The sequence below is a fragment of the Coffea eugenioides genome, chromosome 8 (genome assembly GCF_003713205.1).
Source record: "Coffea eugenioides isolate CCC68of chromosome 8, Ceug_1.0, whole genome shotgun sequence".
NCBI lineage: Eukaryota > Viridiplantae > Streptophyta > Magnoliopsida > Gentianales > Rubiaceae > Coffea > Coffea eugenioides.
Genome location: NC_040042.1, coordinates 28,705,733 through 28,731,452, shown reverse-complemented (window position 1 = coordinate 28,731,452; position 25,720 = coordinate 28,705,733). Strand labels below are relative to the sequence as shown.

At 34.7% G+C, this 25,720-nt stretch overlaps 1 protein-coding gene and 1 long non-coding RNA gene across 2 annotated transcripts; one reads left to right on the top strand and one right to left on the bottom strand.

Annotated features, from left to right (window-relative positions):
- The first annotated feature begins 396 nt into the window (after window positions 1-396).
- On the top strand, window positions 397-2,023 carry LOC113779014 (beta-D-glucosyl crocetin beta-1,6-glucosyltransferase-like). The gene has a single exon (XM_027324413.1). The coding sequence runs from the start codon at window positions 502-504 to the stop codon at window positions 1,873-1,875; it is 1,374 nt and encodes a 457-aa protein (XP_027180214.1). The 5' UTR covers window positions 397-501; the 3' UTR covers window positions 1,876-2,023.
- A 14,345-nt stretch (window positions 2,024-16,368) lies between these two features.
- Window positions 16,369-25,338, bottom strand: LOC113780926. The gene is made up of 3 exons (XR_003469540.1): window positions 25,041-25,338; window positions 24,848-24,958; window positions 16,369-16,866 (listed from the first exon to the last, which is right to left on the bottom strand). It is a non-coding gene; the product is annotated as an uncharacterized LOC113780926 (long non-coding RNA).
- Between the last annotated feature and the right edge of the window lie 382 nt (window positions 25,339-25,720).

Here is a 25,720-nt window from a genome sequence, read left to right as displayed (position 1 = left end):
AACATTTTATAATAAAAAGAGTAATTTATATTGTTGTTCGAAGACACCTCAAATTAATTTTCAAATACAAACTGTTTGAACCTAAAAACACTAGCTGCTTAGTGTTGTTGTCGATGTATATTTCATCCTTCCAGCCTTACACCTTCACAATTATGTCTTCGTTTTCAACTTTTGGTTGATATATTTACAGTTTTGCACCAAAAAGTAATATAACAAAAGGACAATTTTGGTATTAAATTATCTTCTTCCTTCTAAAATGATATTTTTAATGTTTTATTTTGAAATGAATTGACAATACAATAAATTAAAAGTAAGGGAGGTTAATGATACTTTTCAAACTTTAGAGATACTAAGCGGGACTATTAGAAACTTGAGCGAGGTTTATAAAATTATGCCTAAATCTTACCCTAACAAAATTTGTACACAATAGTATAAGTTGCACTTTGTCAATCCATATGGCCATAGGCCAATTCCAAATAGGATTGAGCAACAAGAGATATCATGGGTACACAACGAGCCACTTCTCAACTCAAGATCCTCATGTTTCCATGGTTGGCATATGGCCATATATCTCCCCACCTAGAACTAGCCAAGAAACTGACGGGTAGAGGATTTTCTGTATACATTTGCTCAACCCCGATCAATCTTGGATTCATCAAGAAAAAGATTACCCCAAATTACTCTGCCTCAATTCAACTTGTGGAACTTCATCTTCCAGACACCCCTGAACTTCCTTCTCACTATCACACCACCAATGGTCTTCCACCCCATCTCAATTCCACCCTGCAAAGAGCCCTGAACAGGGCTAAACCTGATCTATCCAATGTCTTAGAAACTATCAAGCCTGATTTAGTAATCTACGATGTTTTCCAGTCATGGACTGCCGCATTGACAGCAACCCATAACATTCCAGCAGTAATATTTACAATTGCAAGTGTGACAAATATTGCATACTTCTGCCACTCGTTTGTGAAGCCAGGTATTGAATTCCCTTTTCCAGCCATCTATCTTTCAGATTTTGAGCAAGCCAAGGCTCAAATCGCTGCTGAAGATGCAAGAGCTAATGTCAATGAAACTGATCCTGCATCTGAAAGGCCAAACAGGTTTTGTGACAGCATCATGCTCGTAAGGAGCTCGAGAGAAATTGATGGAAAATATATGGATTATCTCTCTGATATTAGGAATCTGAAGATTATGCCTGTAGGTACATTGTTTCCAGAACCTGCAGATGATGATCAGGATGATAAGAAAACAGAGCTAATCCAATGGCTTGGGACAAAAAGCAAGCATTCAACTGTTTTCATCGCATTCGGGAGTGAGTATTTCTTGACTAAAGAAGAGATGGAAGAGATGGCATTTGCATTGGAGCTTAGCGGTGTCAATTTCATATGGGCTGTAAGGTTTCCTCAGGGCCAGAGAATTAAGCCTGAGAAGGCTCTTCCTGAGGAGTTCTTGGAGAGAACGGGAGATAGGGGAAGAATTGTGGAAGGATGGGCACCACAGGCAAAAATATTGGGGCATCCAAGCATTGGAGGTTTTATTACCCATTCTGGTTGGAGTTCAATTCTGGAAAGCATGGTGCTTGGTGTTCCAATTATAAATATGCCAATGCATTTTGACCAGCCATTCAATGCTAGGATGGTGGTGGAAATTGGTGCAGGAGTGGAGGTTGTGAGAGATAAAAATGGGAAATTTGATAGAAAAGTGATAGCAGAAGTAATAAAAAATGTGGTGGTGGAGAAAATGGGGGGAAATCTGAGAGGGAAAATAAGGGGAGTGAGTGAAAAAATAAAATTGAAGGAAAATCAAGAGTTTGATGAGGCTGTGGATATGCTCACTGAGCTTGTGATGAAAAATAATCATCCTTCGAACTAATTCAACAGCCTTTGTGAAATTATGCAAACTGCTTAATAAAAATGTTAGAGTTTGTTCATTTTTCTTGGGGATGTGGAAAAAGCATTCCTAGCTTTGTGAATTGTTACTTTTTTTTTGGCGAATTATTACTACATTTGTATTTTGTGTATTTTTATCTTCTTTTTTTTTTTTTTTGAATAATGCACGTAATTCAGGTTACAATTCTTGTACTAATTTGCAGCAACCTCGCCAACTTCGCTTACTTATTTTAGTGATTTCAAGATTATAGTTGTATGACAGAGCATTCAGAGTGGAGCACATCAACTCTCTCGGCAACTCCAAGCAAAAGAAAAAAGACAGAGTTTTAGCAATTTTTATGAGCAATTACGATTGGGTGAATGATACATGAACAAATTTTGGATTTCAAATTTAAAATTTGTACATGTGTCATAATAATTAGCGATAATAATGTATACACTATCAATATATATAAAAATTAATTCAATTTTTATTATTGTCTTGTCTTAGAAATGTTTGTGAGCAACATAATTTGTTCATGGCCAGCAAGAGCAGACTAATATTATATGGTATTTGGCCTTTAATTGATAGTTGCCATATAAGTTTTTGGTACAGGGGAGTAATAGATTTCGCCCAAGTAACGGGGACACTATTACTTGGAGAAGAAGAGAGCTCATAATTCTATCATTCTTTCTCTGGCGAAAAGATTTTTTTTTTCCTTGCAAGATATATGTCATATACTGTGTCACAAAGATGGAACAAGAAAAAATAACTTGGGTATAGTTACAAATGATACATATGAAAAAAAAAAAAAGAAGAAGGTATGACGTATAGATTACACGGAGGAAGTAGTAATTCGGAGAAATCAATATAAAATGTGCAACTCCAATTTTCCCTATTTCTTTTTTTTTTTTTTTAGCAGTTTAGCAACAGAAAATTTTCTGCTACACATTCATCCAGTTGCTGAACACATGTACTCGTTCAGTACACACTAAAAAGTTCATTTGAAGAATCGAAGGGAGAAGGTTGGAATTATTTTCCAATTTAGGCTACTATTGATTAATATTTGTCTTATGAAAAAATGAGTCAAATAAACGAACTGCAGCGTGCTGATTAAAAATTTCGGAGATGAGCCACGATGTATTGATTAAGAATTTCACCCTTCTTCCGATCGCTCAGACATAAATGAATGGTTATATCAATAATCACATTCAATTATCTGATATTAGATCCTGAAAATCCTGCAAGTGATAATAGAGTGTAAGTATTGGATTTTGAATTCTTATAGTTTGAAGTGAGTAATTTGCAGTCGTTGAAATTTTAAAGGATTAAAATTAGTTTTAGTTTACTGGCATGCCATTTATTGGATCTACTATGTCTATTGTCTTCTGCATTGATTCTTTGCTGCATGAAGCAATTGATTTCCGATGTTGTCAAAGAAAAGGGACTGATGCGATTCACTTGTTTGTGTGGATCACATGATCATCCAACACAATTTTTCTTTTTCTTCCATTTTAATGGTCAGTAGCAGTTTTCTGTTGGCACAATTAAGAAATAAGTTTCATTGCTTGAATACATTGTTCATTTCTTTCTTTCTTTTTTTTTTTTGGGGTAATAGTTTAATACATAGTCTATTACTCTAAGGGAAAATCGCCAATTTAGTCCCTAAACTTTTTTTTTCTGTCGATTTAGTTCCTATACATTATTTATAGCCAATTTAATCCCTAAACTTATATTTCGGTTCCAATCAAGGAGTTTTGCGGCGGCGCCACCGCATAATTTCTGTCAGCTTCCCAATCGAGCAACAAGAAGGGGTATTTTAGGAACTTCCATTCTAAAGCCTTAACCAAAATTAAAAAAAGGTGCAATCTTGCCGTTTCTCATAACTCAAGATTCAATTCTTGACTTCACTTGGATGTTGTGAATTGGAGTTTCGAATCTAGTCAGCTCAATTCAATCCAATTGAGTTTCCATCAGATTCTGAATTGAGTTCAAACCAAATTTAATTGAGTTCCAATTGAGTTTCCATCAAAATCCAATGAGTCTGAATTTGGTCCTTGCTTTTCAAATGCAGCATAATCTCCCAAAAGAATTGGCGAAGGAAATTATGCCGCAGAACCAAATGCAAATCTCCCAAAAGACCCAAAACCCAATTCAATGGAGAAATACCCACCCAAAATCCAAATCTCCTGCAAAACCCAATGCGGGTGAATTATGCAGTGGATTTTCAAAGCAAGGACCAATGCAGCAGAACCAAATGCAAAACCCTCAAGCCGATGATGGCCTCAGCTCATCCTTTGGAGTCACCTCTCGTCCTCGTGAGGAGTCCATCGCCGCCGCCAATCCTTCCTTCACCGACGGAGTTGCCACCCAGGAATTCTTGACTCCTGCCATGATTCCGCTTTCATGTCCCAATCCATCAAATCAAGGGCTAAGGATATTCAACCATTCGATTATTTTGATCCCAGGTCCGATCCAAACCAACTTCTTCTCCGGCGGAACAGCTATGGCTCTGCCAATGGAGTCACTACCACGACGCCGACCGTGACCATCCGGAATCAGAATCATTGGAGAAATAGCTATGGTTGTAGCAATGACGATGTCAATTTGAAATTGGATAGTGGGGGTTTACAGAGGATATTATCCTAGAAACAAAAATTGTCGAAAATTGCCCGTCATGTTGCAGTTTCACGGTGGAGTGGGAGCAATGCTTTAGTGGCAAATGATTTGTTTTGCAGGCAGATTGCTTCAGTGGAGATTGCACCTTTTTTTAATTTTGTAGGCGGAATGCTTCAGTGGAGTTTGCACCTTTTTTTAATTTTGGTTAAGGCTTTAGAATGGAAGTTCCTAAAATACCCCTTCTTGTTGCTGGATTGGGAAGCTGACGGAAATTATGCGGTGGCGCCACCGCGAAACTCCTTGATTGGAACCGAAATATAAGTTTAGGGATTAAATTGGCTATAAATAATGTATAGGGACTAAATCGACAGAAAAAAAAAGTTTAGGGACTAAATTGGCGATTTTCCCTTACTCTAATACATTGTTTATTTCTTTGTTTGATGGGCAAAATGCAAAAGTAGTCCCTAAATTATTCATCAAAAGCCACGATAGCCCCTAGACTTTAATTGGAGCCAATCTAGTCCCTCAACTACATGTATCTAGAATCTAGTCCTTTTTGAGTTGAGCCACAAATAATACAAAATTCTCCTAATAGACAGCGGGGCAAAAAATGAAGCATACATTCCAGCCCTCATTAAAATTATTAAAAAAAATTTTGGCAGGATAGTACAGTATCGACTGGGGAGGAATTGAAGACAAAGACGCCTTTTGGAACCTTACTCCCCAAGTTCCTTATCCAAATTTCATCCAAAAAGACACCAATTAATCTAAGGCTGGATCTTCATCTATTATCTGGAGAGGAGATTGGATGACAGAATGCATATATATATAGGAGGTAGCATTGGTGAGCTTTTGAACAGCAAGTTTCCTCGCTTTCATACCTCTAAAAAAGCCGTCTGAGTTCTGATAATGGATATTTGTTAGGTTCGGTGCAACCTCTAAATAGCCTTCAATGGGTATTTGCTAGGTTTGGTGCAATGTTTATGATTATTGGTCCGAGTGTAAACAATTATATGATGTTTAGTGCATATTCATTAATGGGTTTTGGTTGATGTGGGTCAAAGTTGAATTAAATATGAATTATTATTTGCGGTCCAAGGCATGTGGCTATTCGTTTAATTGTTTAGCCTTGTTGCTTTCATGGTCCTTTTTTTTTTTTTTTTTTTTTGTATGGTCCTTTTTTTTTAAGACAAAGTGGTCCTCGGTTCTAATAAAGTATATGTCTAACGTTCGTAACAGGTGAAAGTGATGTTTTACTTAAAGTCCATGATGGTGGGGTAATTGTGGGGGAAAATATCAAAAAATATGTCGGTGGATGTGTTGAGAGTTTGGGTGCATGTAGTGCTGAAATAATGATCTTGGGTATCCAGAAATTACAAATTTGCAGTATACAGTTCCTGAGAAAGATGTAAATATGATTCTTAGAGCTCTCGAGAATGAAAGGGATGTTAATAACAGTATATGGTTGTTCAGAAGGCAAAGGAAAAAGGACCAAGGAAACTATAAGTGTTTAATGCTAAATAATGTTTTACTTCATTTCTTATTTACTGGTGGCCATTTATATGCATCTTTTGCAGGCTCATGAACCTAAAAATGCCACCAGAGAGTGACCGTAAGGACTCTAATGCAGCTAGCTTCTCCAGATGTTGCTGAAGAAGTTGAAGTCTAAAGGGAATTTAGTTTTGGTTAGAAACTTCTATTGTAATTATTAACCTCTAACATATGTTTATGGCCTTATAACTCGCCATAGTTATGTATATTTTTCGCGGGTTTTAACTAATATTTTGGTGGCATATTGATAGAGTGCATTTTGTAAGTAATTTTGTGAATATTTTCAAGTTTATTTCTGAAATAACCTTCTTTGGAAAAAATTTTCCTAGTATGATGCTCTTTTATAAATTAGGGTTAAAAACAAAAAAGCCTCCTGTGGTATACTTAATACACAGAAAAACCCCTCGTGATTTCAAAACATATAAAATGACATCTCATATTTTGAACTAAATTGTAAACTAATAGAATTCGTTAAATTTAACGAAAATGACGGTTTCGGCTGTTAAACTTACCAGATTAAGTTTACCATTAAATTTACTGGTTCCGTTAAATTTTCCGTTAACTTTACCAGATTCCGTTAAATTTAACGAATTCTGTTAGTTTACAATTTAATTCAAAACACGAGGCGTTACTTTGTATATTTTGAAATCACGAGGGGTTTTTCTGTGTATTAGGCATATCACAGGGGATTTTTTTATTTTTAACCCTATAAATTATTACCAATTTAATTTTTTTTTTATGCCATGTAAGCTCCCATTTTAAATGGAGGAAGACCTCACTTAAATGAATCCCCTCATTGAAGTAATCGTACTCAGTTTATACGCAAAGTTCAAACACCAACAAACCAAATCCAAAGCAAAAATAGGTTACAAACATAAGATTCCACATTTGATTAATGATAAGGCTTTATAGTTAAGAGGTATTTTATATTTTAAACTCTTCAATCATCCAAGTTCCTTTATATCAAAATCAATAGGATTCGATATTGGGTTTTTAGGAATAATATTATCATCTTACTCCCAAGAATTAGAGATCCTGAATTTTGATCTCCTTGTCCCCTCTTCGTCTCTTAAATCCTATCATTTCCCCCACTAATTTTTTTAAAAAAAGTGTTACCAATAAAAATGAAAAAAATACTATAATCATTTTACAATATTTTAGCATTAATCAAATATAGAGTCTTTTCCTATGTTTATTGTCTTGGTTTTTTTTTATTTTTCATCCTTAAATTTTTCCTTTTGCGTTTGCATTTCGAGTGCAAACGTGGAAACCAATAATCACGAGGTAGAAAAAAGTGAATAGTATTACAACAAAGGACAATTACGAAAACATCTTCCAAGATTTCTGATAATTTCATCTTGCACACGTCCACATTCAAATATTGTACTTACCACACTTTTTTAAGATATAATAATCTTCCCAAACTTTACAAAAATTCTAGTGACAATTTTTTGAAAAAGGGCAAAAAGTAATAAAATGCCTGTCAAACTTGAAAAATGTATCACCAAGAATCTGCCCATCATTAACTACTATATCACTCCCATGCTACTTCTTTCCTACAGCTTCAATCCACCTTGTACCTCTATTCAAGTTTTCTTATCCTTTCCATAGTCCAAATCTCCATGTCTCAAAAATTCCAGTGTTAATCATTATTTTTAATTGACTCATCTCTCATTCTTTCCATTTGTCCTCATTTTTTCTCTGACCAAAGTTTAATAAATAGTTGCAAACAAAAATATACAATTGTAAATTTGGCCAAAGGAATATGGAGAAAATGATTTAGGCCTGAGGTAAGACTATTTAAGGCTAGGAGAAAAATACGAATGTATTCATTGGATAATTTGATTTAAATACTATAAAAACTCCTTAAGGAAAATTTGAGTTATTTGTATGATTTTTTCCCTTACATCAGCCAAATAAAACCCACAACTACTATTCAGGAAAGGTATGCATAATTTGTTAGAGGTGAAGGGAGCCAAATGTAATCGCCATAAATCTTAGAAGAGGTTTGTGAAATTATCCCTTAAAACAAGGAGGAGGTTTGTCGAGATCTCACAACATTTGAGATAGAAGTTTACGTGGCATAAAGATATTAAAAAGGTAATAATTTATGAAAGAGCATCACACTGGGAATATTTTTTCTAAAGAAGGTTACTTTGGAAATAAACTCATATTTTCTCCTTGAATTGTAACCAAATATTGTATTAATTAGTAGATTCTACTCATATTTGGTTAATGATGCTAATTGTAGGAATATGGAGTAAAAAGTGATAAAATGAGTGATTTTCCAGAAGATCTGCGCACAGTTTGGCGAGGGTGCGTCCAAGTCCTGCTGTCAAGTCTGGAAAACTTGAGATTTTCCTGGGCATGGAGGTTTTCTAGTTTGAGTCAAATTCTGAGCGGACTTTGGCTGAAGATTGGGAAGATTTCTTTCTTTATTAGTTAGGGTATTAAATTAGGAAACAACTTATATTATCTTTTGTAGTTTTCTTTTCCAATTAGGAAAGATACTTTATTTTTAATAAGCTACAATTTAGGAGATTAACTAGGAACCCGGGACGGCTGTCTATATTTTGGTTAGTACTTCCAAGCGAGAGATTGTATTGCATCATATCTTTCTTTGCTTGGAAGAATAGGAGCTCGTATCTTTTGCTTGGAAACAGGAGTACGACTTTTGTTACTTCTTCTTGGCCGCGTGCCCATTGAAATTTATCATAGTTTTTGCGTTGGAATTTTTCTTCGTGATGAACAACTAAATTTTCTTTTCTAGTCAAAAGTCAATTTGAAGATGCGGTTCCAAACATCCATGAGATCAAATTAATTTTTAATTGTTTCTTTTAATTTATTGGTATTCATACGTTTTCTAATTTAGTTTCTTATGATTATTTTGTTATTTGAATGTCAAAAGCCCAATATTTGAATTAACCTAATAATCTACTACCATATTAACCAATTAAATCCTTAATTGCTTAATTGATTAATACTAGTGATAACTAGCGCGATTGGTTTCATGTTAGGGAAACGTATAATCTAAGTTAAAGAAATTGTCGTAGCGTGTTTGTTGGTTAGGGTTGGACTTTTTTAGTTTTTAATGCAATCGGGAAATTAAATCCTATAATCGTACCTAAGGTTATTTCTAAGTTGGAATAATAGTTAATGGTCATACTTTGATTATCGATAAAGTAAGGAAAAGTTTGCTGTCAAAACTTGTTGATGGGTATAACCAATCTATTAATGAATAATTGAACTATTTTTGCATCGACGATGAGTTATCGATGATCAGTTGTATGAACTGTATTTGAAAAGTTGCACCTTTGATTAGAATCGTGTCTATTATTGATTTAATTCCTATTTATTTCCGTGAATTATTTATTTATTAATTAGTTATTTAGTTATTTTCTAATTTTTCAAAAATCCTCCTATAATTCTCACTCTAAGAAGAAACAAATTCCCTCAATCCCTATAAAGATGATCTTGCTTATCGCTACAAATTTTTATTTTTCTTGAGTAGGTTTTATTATTGTATAGGCTCAACACCTATCACATATAAACTTGTATTCTGATAACCAGAATCATATGGGGAAAGGAATGGATTAGGTGATATGGAGGAGAGAGTATAAGTGAGAGGTTCCAGATTCGAGACCTCCTAATTACACTAAAAATAGAATATTATGCATTGCAAAATTATATACTACTTTAGTGATGAATAAATTATATACTAAATTTGGAGGTCGATGAAGTATTCTTTATAATTGTTGTTGAATGCTTTAATTTGGTGTGTGTTTGGCTGTTGTTTGGGAATGCTTGTATGGCTGGCCAAATTTCTCAAAAAAAAAAATGTTGTCCCATCAAAACTTTTTTTAATGATTCTAACAAGGGGTGGAATGTAACCTTCCTTTTTTTACCTCTCTATCCACGAGAAAATTTTGTATCGTTGGTGACTCAACCCAAAAGAGATATATTGGCTAGAATATTATAGTTAAGGGACTAAATTAGTCCCAATTAAACTCTAGGGACTATTGTAGTTTTTGATAAATAGTTTACGGACCATTCTGGTCTTTTGCTCTTCTTTCAAATCCGGAATTGTGTTCTCGTTAGTCGTGGCTCACATGATCCAACACAAATTGGTTGTCTTTTTACGTATGCTTAGTAGTAGTAGTAATCTGCTGGCACAATTAAGAATTAATTTGCATTATTTTAACACATTATTTACATATTACTTTCTTTGATTGATCAAAATCCAAGCCAAGAATTATGAACCGACACACAAGTATTTCCTTCGGGTGTTTCTGTGCTTTTTCTTTTTCAGTCATGACCTTAATTTATCATCTTTTGATTGCTAGGGCTCTAGCAAGTTATATAGGTGATACATGACTTAATTGTATTATTTATTTTCTCAATTGTGGTGCCATGCCTGTGGATGCTTGGTCTTAAGGCCATGAATGAGGAAGAACATATTAAGTGATTTGGTTTATTGTGCCATCTCAGAAGCATGTTTAATTCTTGGTCTTTTGTCGAATGTAATATAGGAGCATATGATTTTGCTAAAGTACTCCAAACCCATGGTTGTAACTTCGTGGTGCGTGGCTCAATGTTGACTTCTACAATTGTTGAGGTTTACTACAAGTTTTAATTTGAAGTCGTTTAGAACTGGTTCGGATGAAATTTTCAAGTTATTAAGCAAACGAAAGAAAACTAAGTCATAATTTGCTTTGCAGTTTAATCAAATTTTTTCTGCATTTTAAATAATTGACATGTTGACAATGAAGTAGTGCAGCCTAACTAGTAAGACGCTTCACCAGTAACTAACATGTCACAGATTTGAGTCATCAGGGGTCATGAGTGAGATGCCACAATTGATCCTCTTGAATACAAAAAAAAAAATTAAAAAATAAAAAGATAATTGGCATGTCTTGATGTGGGAGAATTACAATTTTAGTTCCTAATGTTTGGCCTGTGTGCCAAATTGATTCTTAATGTTTCGGCCAAACAAATCTAGTCTCCAAAATTTGTAATTTTAGGCAAATTTAACACACTTTGAAAAAATGGAACAATGAATAATGGTCAATATCAAATTATCATTAGTCAACAACTTCGATGTTGTACTTTTGGTCCATAATATTTTGATTTTAAATCATTATATTTTTTTATTTTCAAATAGTGTTATTAAGGGTTTTAGCATAAATTGAGATGCAAATTACAATGAAATAGCATTAAATGGGTAATAATAATTCTAATTAAACTTCTTTTTCTTCTTTTTATTTTTATTTCGTTATTCATGCTAATAATATATCATTTTTTTCTTTTGCATAATTAGTCTCAAATAATTAATTGATGATGAGTTTTATTATTTTATTCTAATAATAATTTAAAAAATTAATTAAATATGCCTTTAAAATATGAGGAATATATTTTTTTTTTGTAAACTAATTTGATCTTTTTTGGCATTTTAATAGGTTATTAGTTGAATTTGAAATGAAATTGGTATTTCATACATATTATATGAATCTCTAAATGATATAAATGCACTAAGACTACAATATTAGAACGTTAGTTTTCAATTGGTAGGAAAGATAACAAAAATAAAAGAATTTTTTAAAGAATTCCTAAAATTACTTCACATTGATACTTACCTTCACTAGTTTTATAAGTACAATTGCTAACTACCAGAATTTGAAGCCCACATACACAAGATCTACAACAGTTTTTGTAGTAGTAATTATAATAAACTTGGATTATAAAATTAGCGTTCTCCTTTTCTTTTACTACTTTATGTTTTATTTATTATTGGTATATTATCTTCCATTTATAACTTATTTAATAAAGATATGCTTTTTAAGTTATGATTATGTCGTGCCAATATAAAGTGTTTTAATTAATAGTACGAAACAGTGATATACATATATCATATCAAATTTGAGAAAAGAAACATATGCTATATTATTAGCGTGAGTAAATGAAATAAATATTAAAAAAGAGAAAAAGAAGTTTAATTAGAATTCTTATTGCTCATTTAATACTATTTCATTCTAATTTTCATCTCAATTCATGTTAAAAATTAAAAAAATATAATGATTCAAAATCAAAACATTGAGGACCAAAAGTGTAAAGTCAAAGTTGTTGATTAACGGTAATTTGATATTTACCATTAGTCATTGTTCTATTTTCATTAATTGTCCTAAATCTTCATAAAATCATAAATTTTGGGGCACTAGATTTGTTTTGGCCAGAATATTGGAAACCAATTTGGCACACAAACCAAACATTAGAGACCAAAACTGCAATTCTTCCCTATGTATATGCACATGGTAATAAGACATAAAGTTTGTGGAAGTCAACTTAAGAATACTTATGAAGAATTCAAGTGCTCAACTAGATCGGATATTTAATGATATTTTAGTTTGACAAGAAAAATGCCTAGATTCCATGTCATCCATGTCCAGGATAAAATAAATAAATAAATAAAATGCCTTTAATGTCATCCAGGAAGGGTTCTTATAGGTTTTTCTATTAGGTCCAAAGTTCGAATATTGTGCTTTAGGGTTGAGGATGGGAATGATATAGAGGGGGATAAAAGGGTGGAAGAAACAAAAACTTAAGTCCATTTACGTTACTTTAAAGTGCCTAGATTCCTCGAGTCTTAAATCATTAATAAATACTGTCATATCTTTATTTTTTTTTAATAAAGTGAGAATAGTTCATAAATGTTTAGTATTGCATTTAATTTTCAAATAATTGGAAGAGGCCAGAGTTAGTAAACTTTTATTTCTTCCCTCTATATATGGCAAGATTCAGTCGTACATCTTAGCTGATTGACAAATAGAGCGTTTAATCTCATCATTTGTATGTTGTTATCGTACTGTATATCAGGCTAACATATCTATTTTATTGTGTAAAAATTTATTTTCATCTTTTTTTATGGTGATGAGAATAATATGAAACTTGGCTTTCAAAATCAAAAGAATAATACGAAACTTGGTATTCATTAATTTGGATAGAGAAAATTCCTAATACCTTCATAGTTTTTTTTGGATAAATAAGAAAGATTTACTAATGAGACTATTAAAAATTGCCCAACACAATTTTTTTAACAAAATCAGGAGGAGAGATCGATAAACTAACAAGAATTGGCAGATTTTACATAAGAAGCCTAACATGATGTTGTGTCAGTTGGAGACACACCCTTTGTGGGTACAAGTACAATAACAGAAACGAAATCCTCTATGCCTCAAAAGTCACAGATTAAAGATGTGCCACAATTTAAAGATGTGTTCGAAGAGCTTAAATGGAAGAAAATACATGGTAAGATCCCCTTTATGTATCAAAAGCCCTTTCGTCATTTAAGACCAATATGCAAGGATGACAAAAATGAAAAAAAAGAAGATGATTCACAACGCGATAAAGACAGAGATCAAGACCAGAACCTAGTTCAAGAGCATTTTATCCAAGTTATTTCAAAGAAAGCGAGAAAGCATCTCTCAAAAATAGGTAAAACGATGCAAACACGTCAAGATGTTAAACCAAATTCCCATGCTCACTCAAAATCCCACAATTGTGGGGCACCCTCATGTGGATGATTTCTTTTAATTCATCTGTTATGTGTTTAGAATAGCAGTTTTTTTCCATATATGTGTATTACCTTAGCTGTCTCTTTTATTTTAACAGAGGTCAGGTTTGGCCCCCCTCCAATTCGTTGTACTCTTTCTCGATATAAATAAATTAAAGGATGGCATCCCGACCCCAATTTGGGGCTTTGCCCAAAAAAACAAAAAAAATAGTTCATTTGGTGAAATTGAAATATTAGAGAGGCAATTGCAAGATTACAACGGCATAGTTCACGAAGAGAAAAGTAAGAACAATCATAGTTTCCTTCTCTCTTTCAGGTGAACATGGCCCGTGAACTGGAATTCAAGAACTGCTTTAACCCAGCACTCATTTAAAAAGCCGGGCAATAGCCAAGCAGTCCTATACTGCTTGAAACATTTGCAGTCCAGTTTTGAGTTCAAGAGGCCCATCTACATATACTGCAGAGGGAGGAAGCCCCTAGGGACACGTGTCAGGGCCATGGTGCCCTGTTCAGACTCCATTCCCGAATTGAACTGAGGTAGCAACTATCTTGATTTGGGATAACAATTTTCGGGATAAGATCAAAACTTGAGTTCAAGGAGAACTTTACCTCTAGTGAGCTAGTAAGACCTACACTCTCGAATGGGATAACTATTAGGAGTAAGAGGATAGTTCTAAACACCTTCATATCTTATTATAAAAAGTTTTGTAAATAGTGATTGGTTGATTCAAGAAAAGGTATACCATAAATTATACTTATTGTACTCTATATTCTCACTAACTGACTTGAGCGTCGGAGTCGCAACGGAAAAATAGTCACATTGTTTGACTCACTGTAAGTTAAATCAGTTATGCTTGTCCGGCATTCTGCTAGGATCGTGCTCCTTGGCAGACTCTTTATACACATTACTTTGAACTTTCGATGGTTTTGACCTACTAGAAAAACGAGAAAAAAAAAAAAACAACAACAACAACACAACAAAAAAGAAACTAAAAACGTCCTAGCAATCTAGCAAGTTAACAAAGCAAATAATCATTGGAGTTGGCACAATAGTCAGAGACCGGTTTTTAAAATCTTCTTTTCACTATCAAGTTTAAGTTTCGAATTCCGTATTTGACAGTTGAGGTAATAGTTGGAGGAGAGAAGAAGTAAAAAGGTTAAAAAAAAAGAATGGAAAATGTTAACGGAGCAAATTATAAAGATGAAACTCGTAAAAAAGTGTGAAATTTTGTAAATTTCAACTGAGATCTTTAATACAGTTAGTACTCGGGCTGTCCCATCTTCTCAATCTGGTCCCGGGACGGAGACACATCACACATGTTATGTAGGGGTGGCAATTCGGGTCCAAATCAGGTTGGCGGGTCGGGTTCGGGTCAACCCGCCAGAAAATCTGTTGACCCGAACCCGACCCGCCAACCCGTGACGGGTCAGGTATGCTGACCCGAACCCGAAAATTTCAGGTTGACGGGTTGGCGGGTCGACCCGAAATGACCCGAAACTTAATTTTAATTTATTAATTTATCACTGTAATTTCTAATAAAATCAATTTCTCACAAAACTAATTACATAATCAAGTAATAAAAATTTAAATAAGTAATTCCAAACCAAATCTAAAATAAATTAAACACCGTAAAAGTGTTTTATCCCAAACAAAATATAAAATAAATTAAAACAGTATAAAAGTAAAAAATAATATAATATATTATTTGTCCAAATATAATAATTTCAACTTCACACAAATTAAATAAATTCATTTATGATTAAGTAATTAATGCCTTTGAAAAAAAGAATAACTTAGGTTAGTTAGATAAAATTATTTTTATATTTATTAAATTATTTTTAATTCGTAAACGGGTCATATCGGGTCATATCAGGTCACCACGGGTTGACCCGAAATCGACATGTTTTCTTTTCGGGTTCCTCGGGTCCAACCCGATTCTGACCCGAATTCCCAAAACCTCAACCCAAACCCATTAATTTCGTGTTAGGTTCGTGTCGTGTTTTCAAGTCGTGTCGAAAATTGCCACCCCTAATGTTATGGCATCTAGTAATTGATCTGATATTTAAAATGTGACAACTTTTTCATCTAATCAATGAAAGATAATCTTTGTCATTCTTTGCTTAATGTTGCCGATAGAAAATGTACGAGTTCTCGTTATGAAGATTTTTGTTAAAAAATAAAGACACATGTTTACATCTTGGGAAAAATTCTGCAAAAAACAACATTTTCCTTTATTTAGAATATCACAAAGAGCTTGCACTAAGTACTTTAAATGGAACACGCTTATAAATTTTATTGTTTCATATATAGTAAATCTACTAAGAAAAGAAATGCAGTGCTTAAGTGATAATCCATCGTGGCATTGGGGCAAACAAGACTTTAACCAGTTCAATCAAATTGACACTCCCAAAACATGCAAATGTCATTGAGTTTGTTTGGATAGAGAGAATTTGGTTTGCTTAATTTATTCTCACAAATCCCAATCACCTTTTTATCTTCCCAATCACCTTTTTATCTCACATACATCACATCATAAAAAGTGCTACAGTAAATATCTCAAATAAATCATCCAAATAAACTCTTATCCAAACAAACTCATTATTATTTGCTGTGTATGAAAGCGATTCCACCCAAACGTGTTTCAATTTACAAACATGGCATGTAGGATTAAGAGCATATTGACTAATTAACCCTAAAACAGGACAAATTTTGATCGCAAAAGAAACACCTAATTTCGTTGTGGCTAAACCAAAACGCATCAAGTAACAATAACTTTATTAACTTCAATCAGGCCGACAAATTATAAAAATGTCATTATACAGCCAATTTTCTGATGCAACTTTACAAAGATTATGTAAACAACCTCTTGCCATCTATAAACAGGAGTCGTGGGCAAGAATCAATAACAAATTATTGCAATTCAAATGCAAACTAGATTGAAGGCTATCAAAACATGGCAGCTAAAAGATATCCAAGTTGTAACTTCAATTGTACATCGAACTTTAAACTTTGTTACAAGTGTAACCCCAATATTAGCAGTGATTTTACACGCATTACATTTATCAGGGGATGACAGGACAAACACTAGCTATCAACACATACCAGATACTCGACAAAGTGTGCTCACTGATTCATCCAGCAGGAATGGAATTTCCAACAAATTAGAATGGCAAACCTAGGTAAACACTTGAAAAAGAAACTAACAGCTGCTATAGACTACCACATCTGATGAACTCATTAGCAATTGAAAGAACCCCTGAAAAATCAACAAAAACCTGTTATTTCGGTTCCAGCTGAACAAGCAAAGAAACAGTTAATTGACACAAAAAGAAAAGGAAAAGGAAACAAGAGAGAGCAAGACATTCAAGAAAAAGACAATGGCAGTTAACAATAATGCATGACATGAATAAAGATTTAAAAGAAAAACTGAAAAATGACGAGCATCGTAATATGCTGTATGTATTCACTCTCTTCATGTCCCCACTCTTCTACAGTATTTGCATTAACGTCAATAGGAGAGTAAAACAGGCATCTAAGCTCCTTCGCTACCCAAAATGAAGGAAAACCCTAACGGTGCGTGCTCCCTACATTCTATGACAAATGGTGCGCCCAGAATTCTTGAAGAACTCACAGTAAATAGTCATTCTACTTGTGACAAAAAACAGGAAACCAACAGAAAGAAGCCACCCTGAGTTGCTATATCATTTAGAATAGACAAGAACCCACTCCAGTCATGCAACAGTCTTGCGATGCAATTAGTGATAGTTAACAATATTTGATTAGAAAAAGGAACTGCTTCAAGTTAGCTACTAATCATAATTTAAGACAAATATTCGGCTATGTTCTTGCAGTGCCATACCGAGCTTTACCTAAATAGACTAAATGGCTTCATGCCAAAACTAAAAACAAGAATGCAAAGCGACGATGAGGAATGGCAGGTCTCATCATATTCTCTGCTCTTTGTACATTTTCATCTATTTATGGAAAACAACTTGCTCTAGATTGTAGTTTATTGAAAAGATACAACAAAAGGTTGTTAAAAGGACAAAACCCTAAAAACTTGGATGACAAATAGCATAACTACATCCTGACTCTGTTGTCATATAATTGAGTCTACTTGGGGTTTTGGCCACCCCCACGCCCCCCCGGGGGGGGGGGGGTTTGTTGGGGTGTTAGGGAAGAAAACGAAACGAAAAGAATCACCTTGCGTAGAAGAAGAATACAAAGCAAATGAAAGTGTGTAAAGACCAAGAAACTATCACAGAAAAGAGGAAATTATTGGAAAGATCTCAAACGTCATGTTCACTAGGGTCCTGAAACTTAGATATTTGTAACTATATGTCTTACTCCAAGGGTATCGTTCACAATGTCTACGCTAGTGCACTATTACCACCCATGTACATGGAAAACATTGGTTACGAACTAGGTAAATCAACAAGCTTTACCCCAAGAAGCATGCCACAGAAGCAAGCCAACTGCAATTGGCATGCGTAACACACCAACGTAATCATCAATATTCAATCATTAGTAAACCCATGATCTAAAATCTTGACAACTGATCATAATCACTTCAAAATTCAAATTTCTGTACTCTTTTACTAATTCCAATCATCTCAACTCTTAACTGTATCTTTTGTCACATTCATAAAAGTTTTCCTTGATTGTGAATGGTTATTACTTGTGGAAGGTGGCACAAATATTGCACAATAGTCCTGCTGTAAACAGCCTGTCTTTAAATTTTTCCAGTAGCCAACTAAAAGGTTGGAATACAAACCTGAAAGTACTTGATCACAAACAATCATAATGAACCTAATTTTATAAACCTGGGTCAGAAAAGGGCCCAGTGGCCATATTTGCTTTCAAAAACAAGTTCTTCAGCAATTTCACTAAGCCGTCTTCAGCAGCAAGTTTAAGTAGAATATCAAGTGTGACGCCCCCACTTCTCCCAAGGACGAACCCAAGGGTATTCGCGGGACGCCTGCCCAACTCTCGCCAGGACTCGATACAAGTTCCCTTCAAACTTAAGAATAACCAATCGATACTAAAAGTCGAAAATATAAAGGAAAGTCAATTCTTTAATAATCGTTCAAGTCTTATATCATAAGTTATCAAAATATTTTACATTATCAAAATATACAGCTTCCAAAAGTTGTTTAAACGAATACATTCAAAATTCTAATCAAAAGGGCCATCAAATCGACCTCTCTATAATTCCTTCTATTTCAACTCCTGTTAAGGAAAACAAATCTAACGGGGTGAGCGAATGCTCATGACGCCAAGAAAACATGTAACACGCGTAGTCCAAATAACAATAGCACTTACGCAAGAATGACAGCTATAATATTTAGGTGATTCACAATTTATACTAAGATACCCTTGAGTAAGATACAGGAGCTCTCATGAGCTAATTTCTATTTGCTTTGTTAAAGTTCAATCCAATACTTCCTTGTGATGACATTCCATCACCCGATTAGGTAATCAAATCCGTAGAATTTCACTTTTTCAAATATGGTTCTGAGTCGACATGAGGAGTACCTCACACCCGAATCGGTGTGGTACATGCTATCGCTCAGGGAATTGATTACACGTTTATGGTTCTGAGTCGACATGAGAGGTACCTCCCACCCGAATCAGTGTGGTGGTACATGGTTCTGATCGCTCAGGGAATTGATTACACGTTTATGGTTCTGAGTCGACATGAGAGGTACCTCCCACCCGAACATGCTATCGTTCATTGGTCGACGAGACATCGTTCCAATCGACTTATACTTTATTTATAGTTTTGAGTCGACATGAGAGGTACCTCCCACCTGAATCGGTGTGGTACATGCTATCGCTCCGAGAACCAATTATAGCACTGAGACGGTATGAGAGGTACCTCCCACCTAGATTGGTGTGGTACATGCTATCCGTTCAGAGCTCACGAGTTAATCATATTCATGTACAATTATCAATTATTGTTTATGGTTCTGAGTCGACATGAGCCATAATCATAGAGCTCACGAGTTAATCATATTCATGTACAATTATCAATTATTGTTTATGGTTCTGAGTCGACATGCTATCGACCACTGAGCGATAGCATGTACCACACCGATTCGGATGGGAGGTACCTCTCATGTCGACTCAGAGCCATAAACGTGTAATCGATTCCCTAAGCGATAACATGTACCACACCGATTCGGGTGGAAAGTACCCCTCATGTCGACTCAGAACCATACTTGAAAAAGTGAAATTCTACAAACTTGATTACCTAATCGGGTGATGGAATGTCATCACAAGGAAGTATTAGATTGAACTTTGACAAAGCAAATAGAAATTAGCTCATGAGAGCTCCTGTATCCTACTCAAGGGTATCTTAGTATAAATTGTGAATCACCTGAATATTATAACTGTCATTCTTGCGTAAGTGCTATTGTTATTTGAACTACGCGTGTTGCATGTTTTCTTGGCGTCACGAGCATTCGCTCACCCCGTTAGATTTGTTTTCCTTAACAGGAGCTGAAATGGAAAGAATTATGGAGAGGTCGATTTGAAGGCCCTTTTGATTAGAATTTTGAATGTATTCGTTTAAATAACTTTTGGAAGCTGTATATTTTGGTAATGTAAGATATTTTGGTAACTTATAATGTAAGACTTGAACGATTATTAAGGAATTGACTTTCCTTTATATTTTCGACTTTTAGTATCGATTGGTTATTCTTAAGTTTGAAGGGAACTTGTACCGAGTCCTGACGAGAACTGGACAGGCGTCCCGCGGATACCCTTGAATTCGCCCTTGGGAGAAGTGGGGGCGTCACATCAAGTGCTTCTGGTCTCTAAGTCAGATGTCTAACTTAAAAATGCCAAATAGGGCTGACAGCCATATATTGTTTTGGATTTCAGGTCCCCTTTTATCTTATATGATTTTTCCAAGTCCTCTTCAGCAGCAAGTCTAAGTAAGAGTGCTTCTGGTCTCCTAGTCAGATTTCTCAGAGAAAACAGCTATACGGTAGCTCTGTTAGTGAGGCTCATGTATTTAAACATATTTATTAGCAATGATCTCAGTCCACTCATAAGGGTGACACCTAAGATCTCTTATTTTCTCGTCTCTAGCTTCTTACAGCATTTATGCCCACAAATGCCCTATACACATATAAATTAAGCAAACAACCATCAAGTTTCTCAAACCACCAAATATATCACAACCATGTTGAAGTATTCAAACCTAGCACCTTTGCCTGCTAAAAATAACATTTCCCTTCCCTCAAGCTTCAAAGTCATAGAAAACACTAGAGGCTGCTGCAGTAACAATTTATACCATGAGCAAAGCTGCAATGGTGCATTAACAGAACTAAAGCTGAGCAACATTTGGCCTCCAAGTGTCCTGTGCATTAAGTTATAGTACATGTCTCGCATTTATACATGGCTATTTGGCAAGAAACCAAAGAAACCAACCATTAATTGGGAACCATTTTACAGGCAAAGGGTGTTTTGCAAATTTCAGAGCCTTGTAATACAGCTGTGTTCATACAAGGTTGATGTCAGACGTAACGACTTATACTAGACTCAAGCTTCCTCAAAACCATTCCACTAATCCATTAAAGTATACACCTATCCATAAGGAATGAGCTAGTCTTGGAAGCCAATATTACTTATGAACTAATGAAAGACTGAATTCGGCTTTACTTTAGAGGCAGCAGCCATATTTGACTTGAAGACCAAAAGCTTGACTTCGGTAAAATCCAATGACATCACCCTAGCTCAACAAAAGAATTGCTCCACAAGCATAGTTTGTGACAAATTACCAAAACAACATTTACCTATAAAATAGGTCGAAATCCACTCAAGGTTAGAGTCTTGCCAAATAACCACATTAGCATAATAATCCAACTTTCCCTTCCAGTTCTGATATTTCCCATATCTTTCAAGTATAGTCATTTACATGATTTCTCCCCAACTTGGTAATACTTATAAAGATAAAATGTTGCTAGAAATCATCAGTCATCCAGGTAACGATTTGATAATGGCCAGCTTTCATGTTTTAACAAATATTTCTAGGTGGCTGATTAATAGCTCTCTTTGGTGAACAAATGCCTCCTTTTTAAAACCCCACCTTTTGTTGCTTCATTCTTTTCTAGTTTCATGTACCGTTTATGACAATAAAGTTGTGTTCTACAGATGTTCAGCAATGTGGCATCCCACCAGTTGGCAAACAGCAATATTGGATAACTGCCTTCAAGCCTAACATTGTTTCTGCTGACATGGAATATTCCTTGAGCTTTTGAAGCCCTAAAGAGTCTCTAAGTAGTTGCAGAGTTAGCCTTGTTTTGATTTTTATGTTGAAAGATCCCGCTTCCTCAAAATATGTAGCATAATGTCAGAAAGGCCATCCTTGCTCAAACTCCTCAAAGTCAGTTTTGAGACAAAAACTAGCCTGTGTTATTGACTTACTAAGAATAATCAATAAGCCATCAAATTAGCACCATAACTACAAAAGCACAGTTTACATTAGAGTCATAGCATTCATTCAATTATTGGAGGCACATTAAGGTGCAGACTTCGGCTAAAAGCACAACAGGGTGCACGTCAAGCACTCTGTCATGAATGAGTGCAAATACAGTGGTCCAAATGCTTCTGCAGTGCAAGATCAGGTGCACATTAGTATCATTCTTTTTTCCCCTTGACTATGTGATCTCTCTCTCTGTGTCTACTATTTCTATGTTCGCCTCATAACCCTTCACTACAGTTTACTTAAATGATAAGACATTGTTTGCCCCACCTCTCTTCCATTCCTGGTTTTTAATAAGACATTCTCCCTCTCAACCTTGCAAATGGACACTTAGCTCACTCTGGGGAGCATAAATCAATATGGCCTTTTCTCTACATATAATTGCAATTCTGCTGACCCAAATCTGTCAGATCTGCCCAGTTCATTTATACTTGTGCAAGATCAAGAAGAAAGTGTTTAAGAGAGAGAGAGAAGAGTGGAATCATAATCAGAGTAAGACAAAACTCCTTAGAAGTTATGTACCAAAAAACAAAATTCTTGATAAGTGCTTGATGAAGAGGAATGGTGAGAAACCATTTCCCTGACACTTTATTGGTTTTTCTTGTACCACAACAATTCAATATTGATGCCAACCAACAAATGGAAAGAGAATGAGATGGAATGTTGGACTCTTCCATCCATCAAAAAATAAACTTATAGTTATAAACAGAATTCTAATAACCCAACACCTCATTAGATAATCGTCTAATGCACTTCATGGATAATAGCATATACCTTATAGAAGGGCTAGTACTTCTCACGAATTTTATAGACTCTGCACATTGCTTACATGGAGGATTCAACGGTTAATTAGAGTAAAGAAATTGAAAAAAAATCTCATTTTCCAAACTTTCTTCTGCACCTTTACATGCTTAAGTTTAAAGAGATGAAACTCAAATTAGGTAAACAAAACTATACCCCTTAAGAAAGTTTGAATCACAAGTAGACCACTTTGACTTTGACTATCAGATAAGGGAAACACCACCACCCCCATGGTTGCCGAGAATGATCAGAATTTCCCAAAAACGGGAACCACATTTAGTTCTATCAATGTGTTTTTCTTAAAGACAGGGATATACCCTTAAACACCACCTTCCTCCTCCCTCTACTTCCCAAACCAACTCTGCCACCAGAATATACCCAAAGATCCACTACCACACACAACCCCATAACGCACAGGGCAACCACATGTAGACACTTATACCTCTCATCACAGACATACATCTAAAACCACTTGCAAGGAGAGACAATTGCATGCACAAATATATATTTTGAGAACTAATAATGGATAAGGCCATGAACAAGTGGCATAGCTTGACGCTTAAAAAGATCCAAAATCACCAGATTCATGTTCGCTTCAAGGTATCAATTATTAATTTCAGCCTATTCCCAAGATCAAAACAATAGCTCGCAGTTAATGAACCTAGTCCAGTAGATACACCTCGTATACTAATTTGATAGTTCCCATGTCAATGTATATGTAAACATTACAAACCTCCCTAATCTTATAGGAAAAGGAAACTATTTCTCTCTTTTGAGTCCTCTCTCTAGATCAATGCAGAACATCTCCAGCAAAGCCATCTTTATCTCTATGTCCATTTCTTTCCTTCCCAGTGTCCATGGTAGCACCGAGCTAATGATCCAGCTCACTTTCTAGATTCCCTTTGCTATGTCATATTGCCTTCTCTACCATTGGCAAAAACAAAATAATAGCTTTCTTCTCCAATGTCCTTCAAATTTGCTAATCGTACCATTATTAAGTGGGAAATTTTCGCAGAAATTTTCAAAATTGAAGCCTACTGATGAACATTCACCAACTAACATAGATTGCTTTAGTCTTATATCACGTGCTTTCTCAACTTAGACATGCTTGTCATGTAGCCACAGATGTACTCAATTAGTTTTTAGCAGCTCAATTAAAGCTAGAACTCAAAACACAACCATGATATCAACTATGAAAGTGAGCATTTGCGCCCAGATTTCAATTATCATGTGATATACATTCTTTTCTCAAGCACTTTTGTACGCCAATAGTCATTCAAAACCAACACACAAACATTACAAAAGAATTCAAGCAAATTAAACTATAAAGGAACAAAAAAGACAAATCACTTTGCCTAAATACCAAGACAAGCTTAATAAAGTTGATTTTTTGGAAGTTAGAACAGGAAGCGCCTTTCCAGTGGAAACGAGTCAACAAATTCAGTAACGAAAAACTTAAAAATTTGTTTCATATGTTTAAAGCTAATGTGCAAAGTCCATATATTATGAGTTAAAAGATCTCCGAAGTAGTCATTATTTAAGTAATACAACACCCCAAAACAGTGCAAATTTTATTAAAAGCTACATAAACATCAACAGTCAATAAAGCAAAAATATAATTTGAATCACCGAAATTAAAATTAATTGTTCTACAATTTAATTAATTTTCTCAACTACAAATACAACCCTAAAGATTGCGAACTTCACCTACGCACTAGAAAATATCCACTACATTTTCCTCAAATTTTCCATATTTTTTTCTTTCTCCTTCACAAATTTAGATCCAAATGAAGCCTCACTAGTAAAAATAAAGAACCAAATTTGCTGAAATTAATGGAGCATAAATCGAAGTAACTGTACTCCAATTCAAACCAAAAATATGCAAAGATGGAGCAGATAATCAAAGTAAACTACAGTCCAAAAGTTACAGAGTGCTCTTTTTTACCTCTAGTTGATGAACTTTTATGAAGTAACTCATTTTGTATTTTTCGTATCCCTAATGTTTTTTTGTCCTCTGCGGCAGTTTCTCTGTTGCCAGCCTATAAATCCAATAAACCTAGAACACCCAAAAAAAAATTCTTGGGTTTTAAACAAATTTTGGAGAATGAAATATAATTGAAAAGAACTGAAATTATTACCAAAGCGAGGACATGGGCTGCTATGAGAATGACAACCAAAAGGGGTACGGCTTCGAGTATCCATGGTCGAGAAGAAATTTGTTCCTGTTTCGCCATTTTTTCTTTTTTTTCTTTTTTTTGTTCTACATACAGAAACTTTTGTATTAAATGTTCTTCTTCCTTTTTCTCCCCTTCTGTGATGGGGGTTTTAATAGCGAACCGGTGCGAATGACTTTAGTTGGTAAATAGATTAGAGAAAAACTAAAACCTCATTTTGGGATTTTAAGCCGCATTTTTCTTTCTTCAAAATTTAGGCAGTGTTTGGAATGAAGTAACATATAGGAAAGGAAAGTAGAGAAAATTATTTCCATCTATCTTGGTTGGAATATAAAAGGGGGGAAAAAATGAAATAGTGAGTATGTTGTTTTGAATGGGGAAGGAAAAGAATGAAAAAGAAAATGTTAGATGTTAGATGTTAGTTACATTTATGCCCGTAACCATGGGCGTTTGGTTCAAGTTTAGGAGTCGAAATTAGGGGTGAGCAAATTCGGTTCATACCGAATTCATAACTGAATTCAAATTCAATTTGGTAATTTGAAATCAGGTATTTGGTAATTTGGTACAAATTCGGTACATACCAAATTCACCGAATTCTAATATGGTATGAAATAGGTAATGAGATTATGAATTTAATAATAATT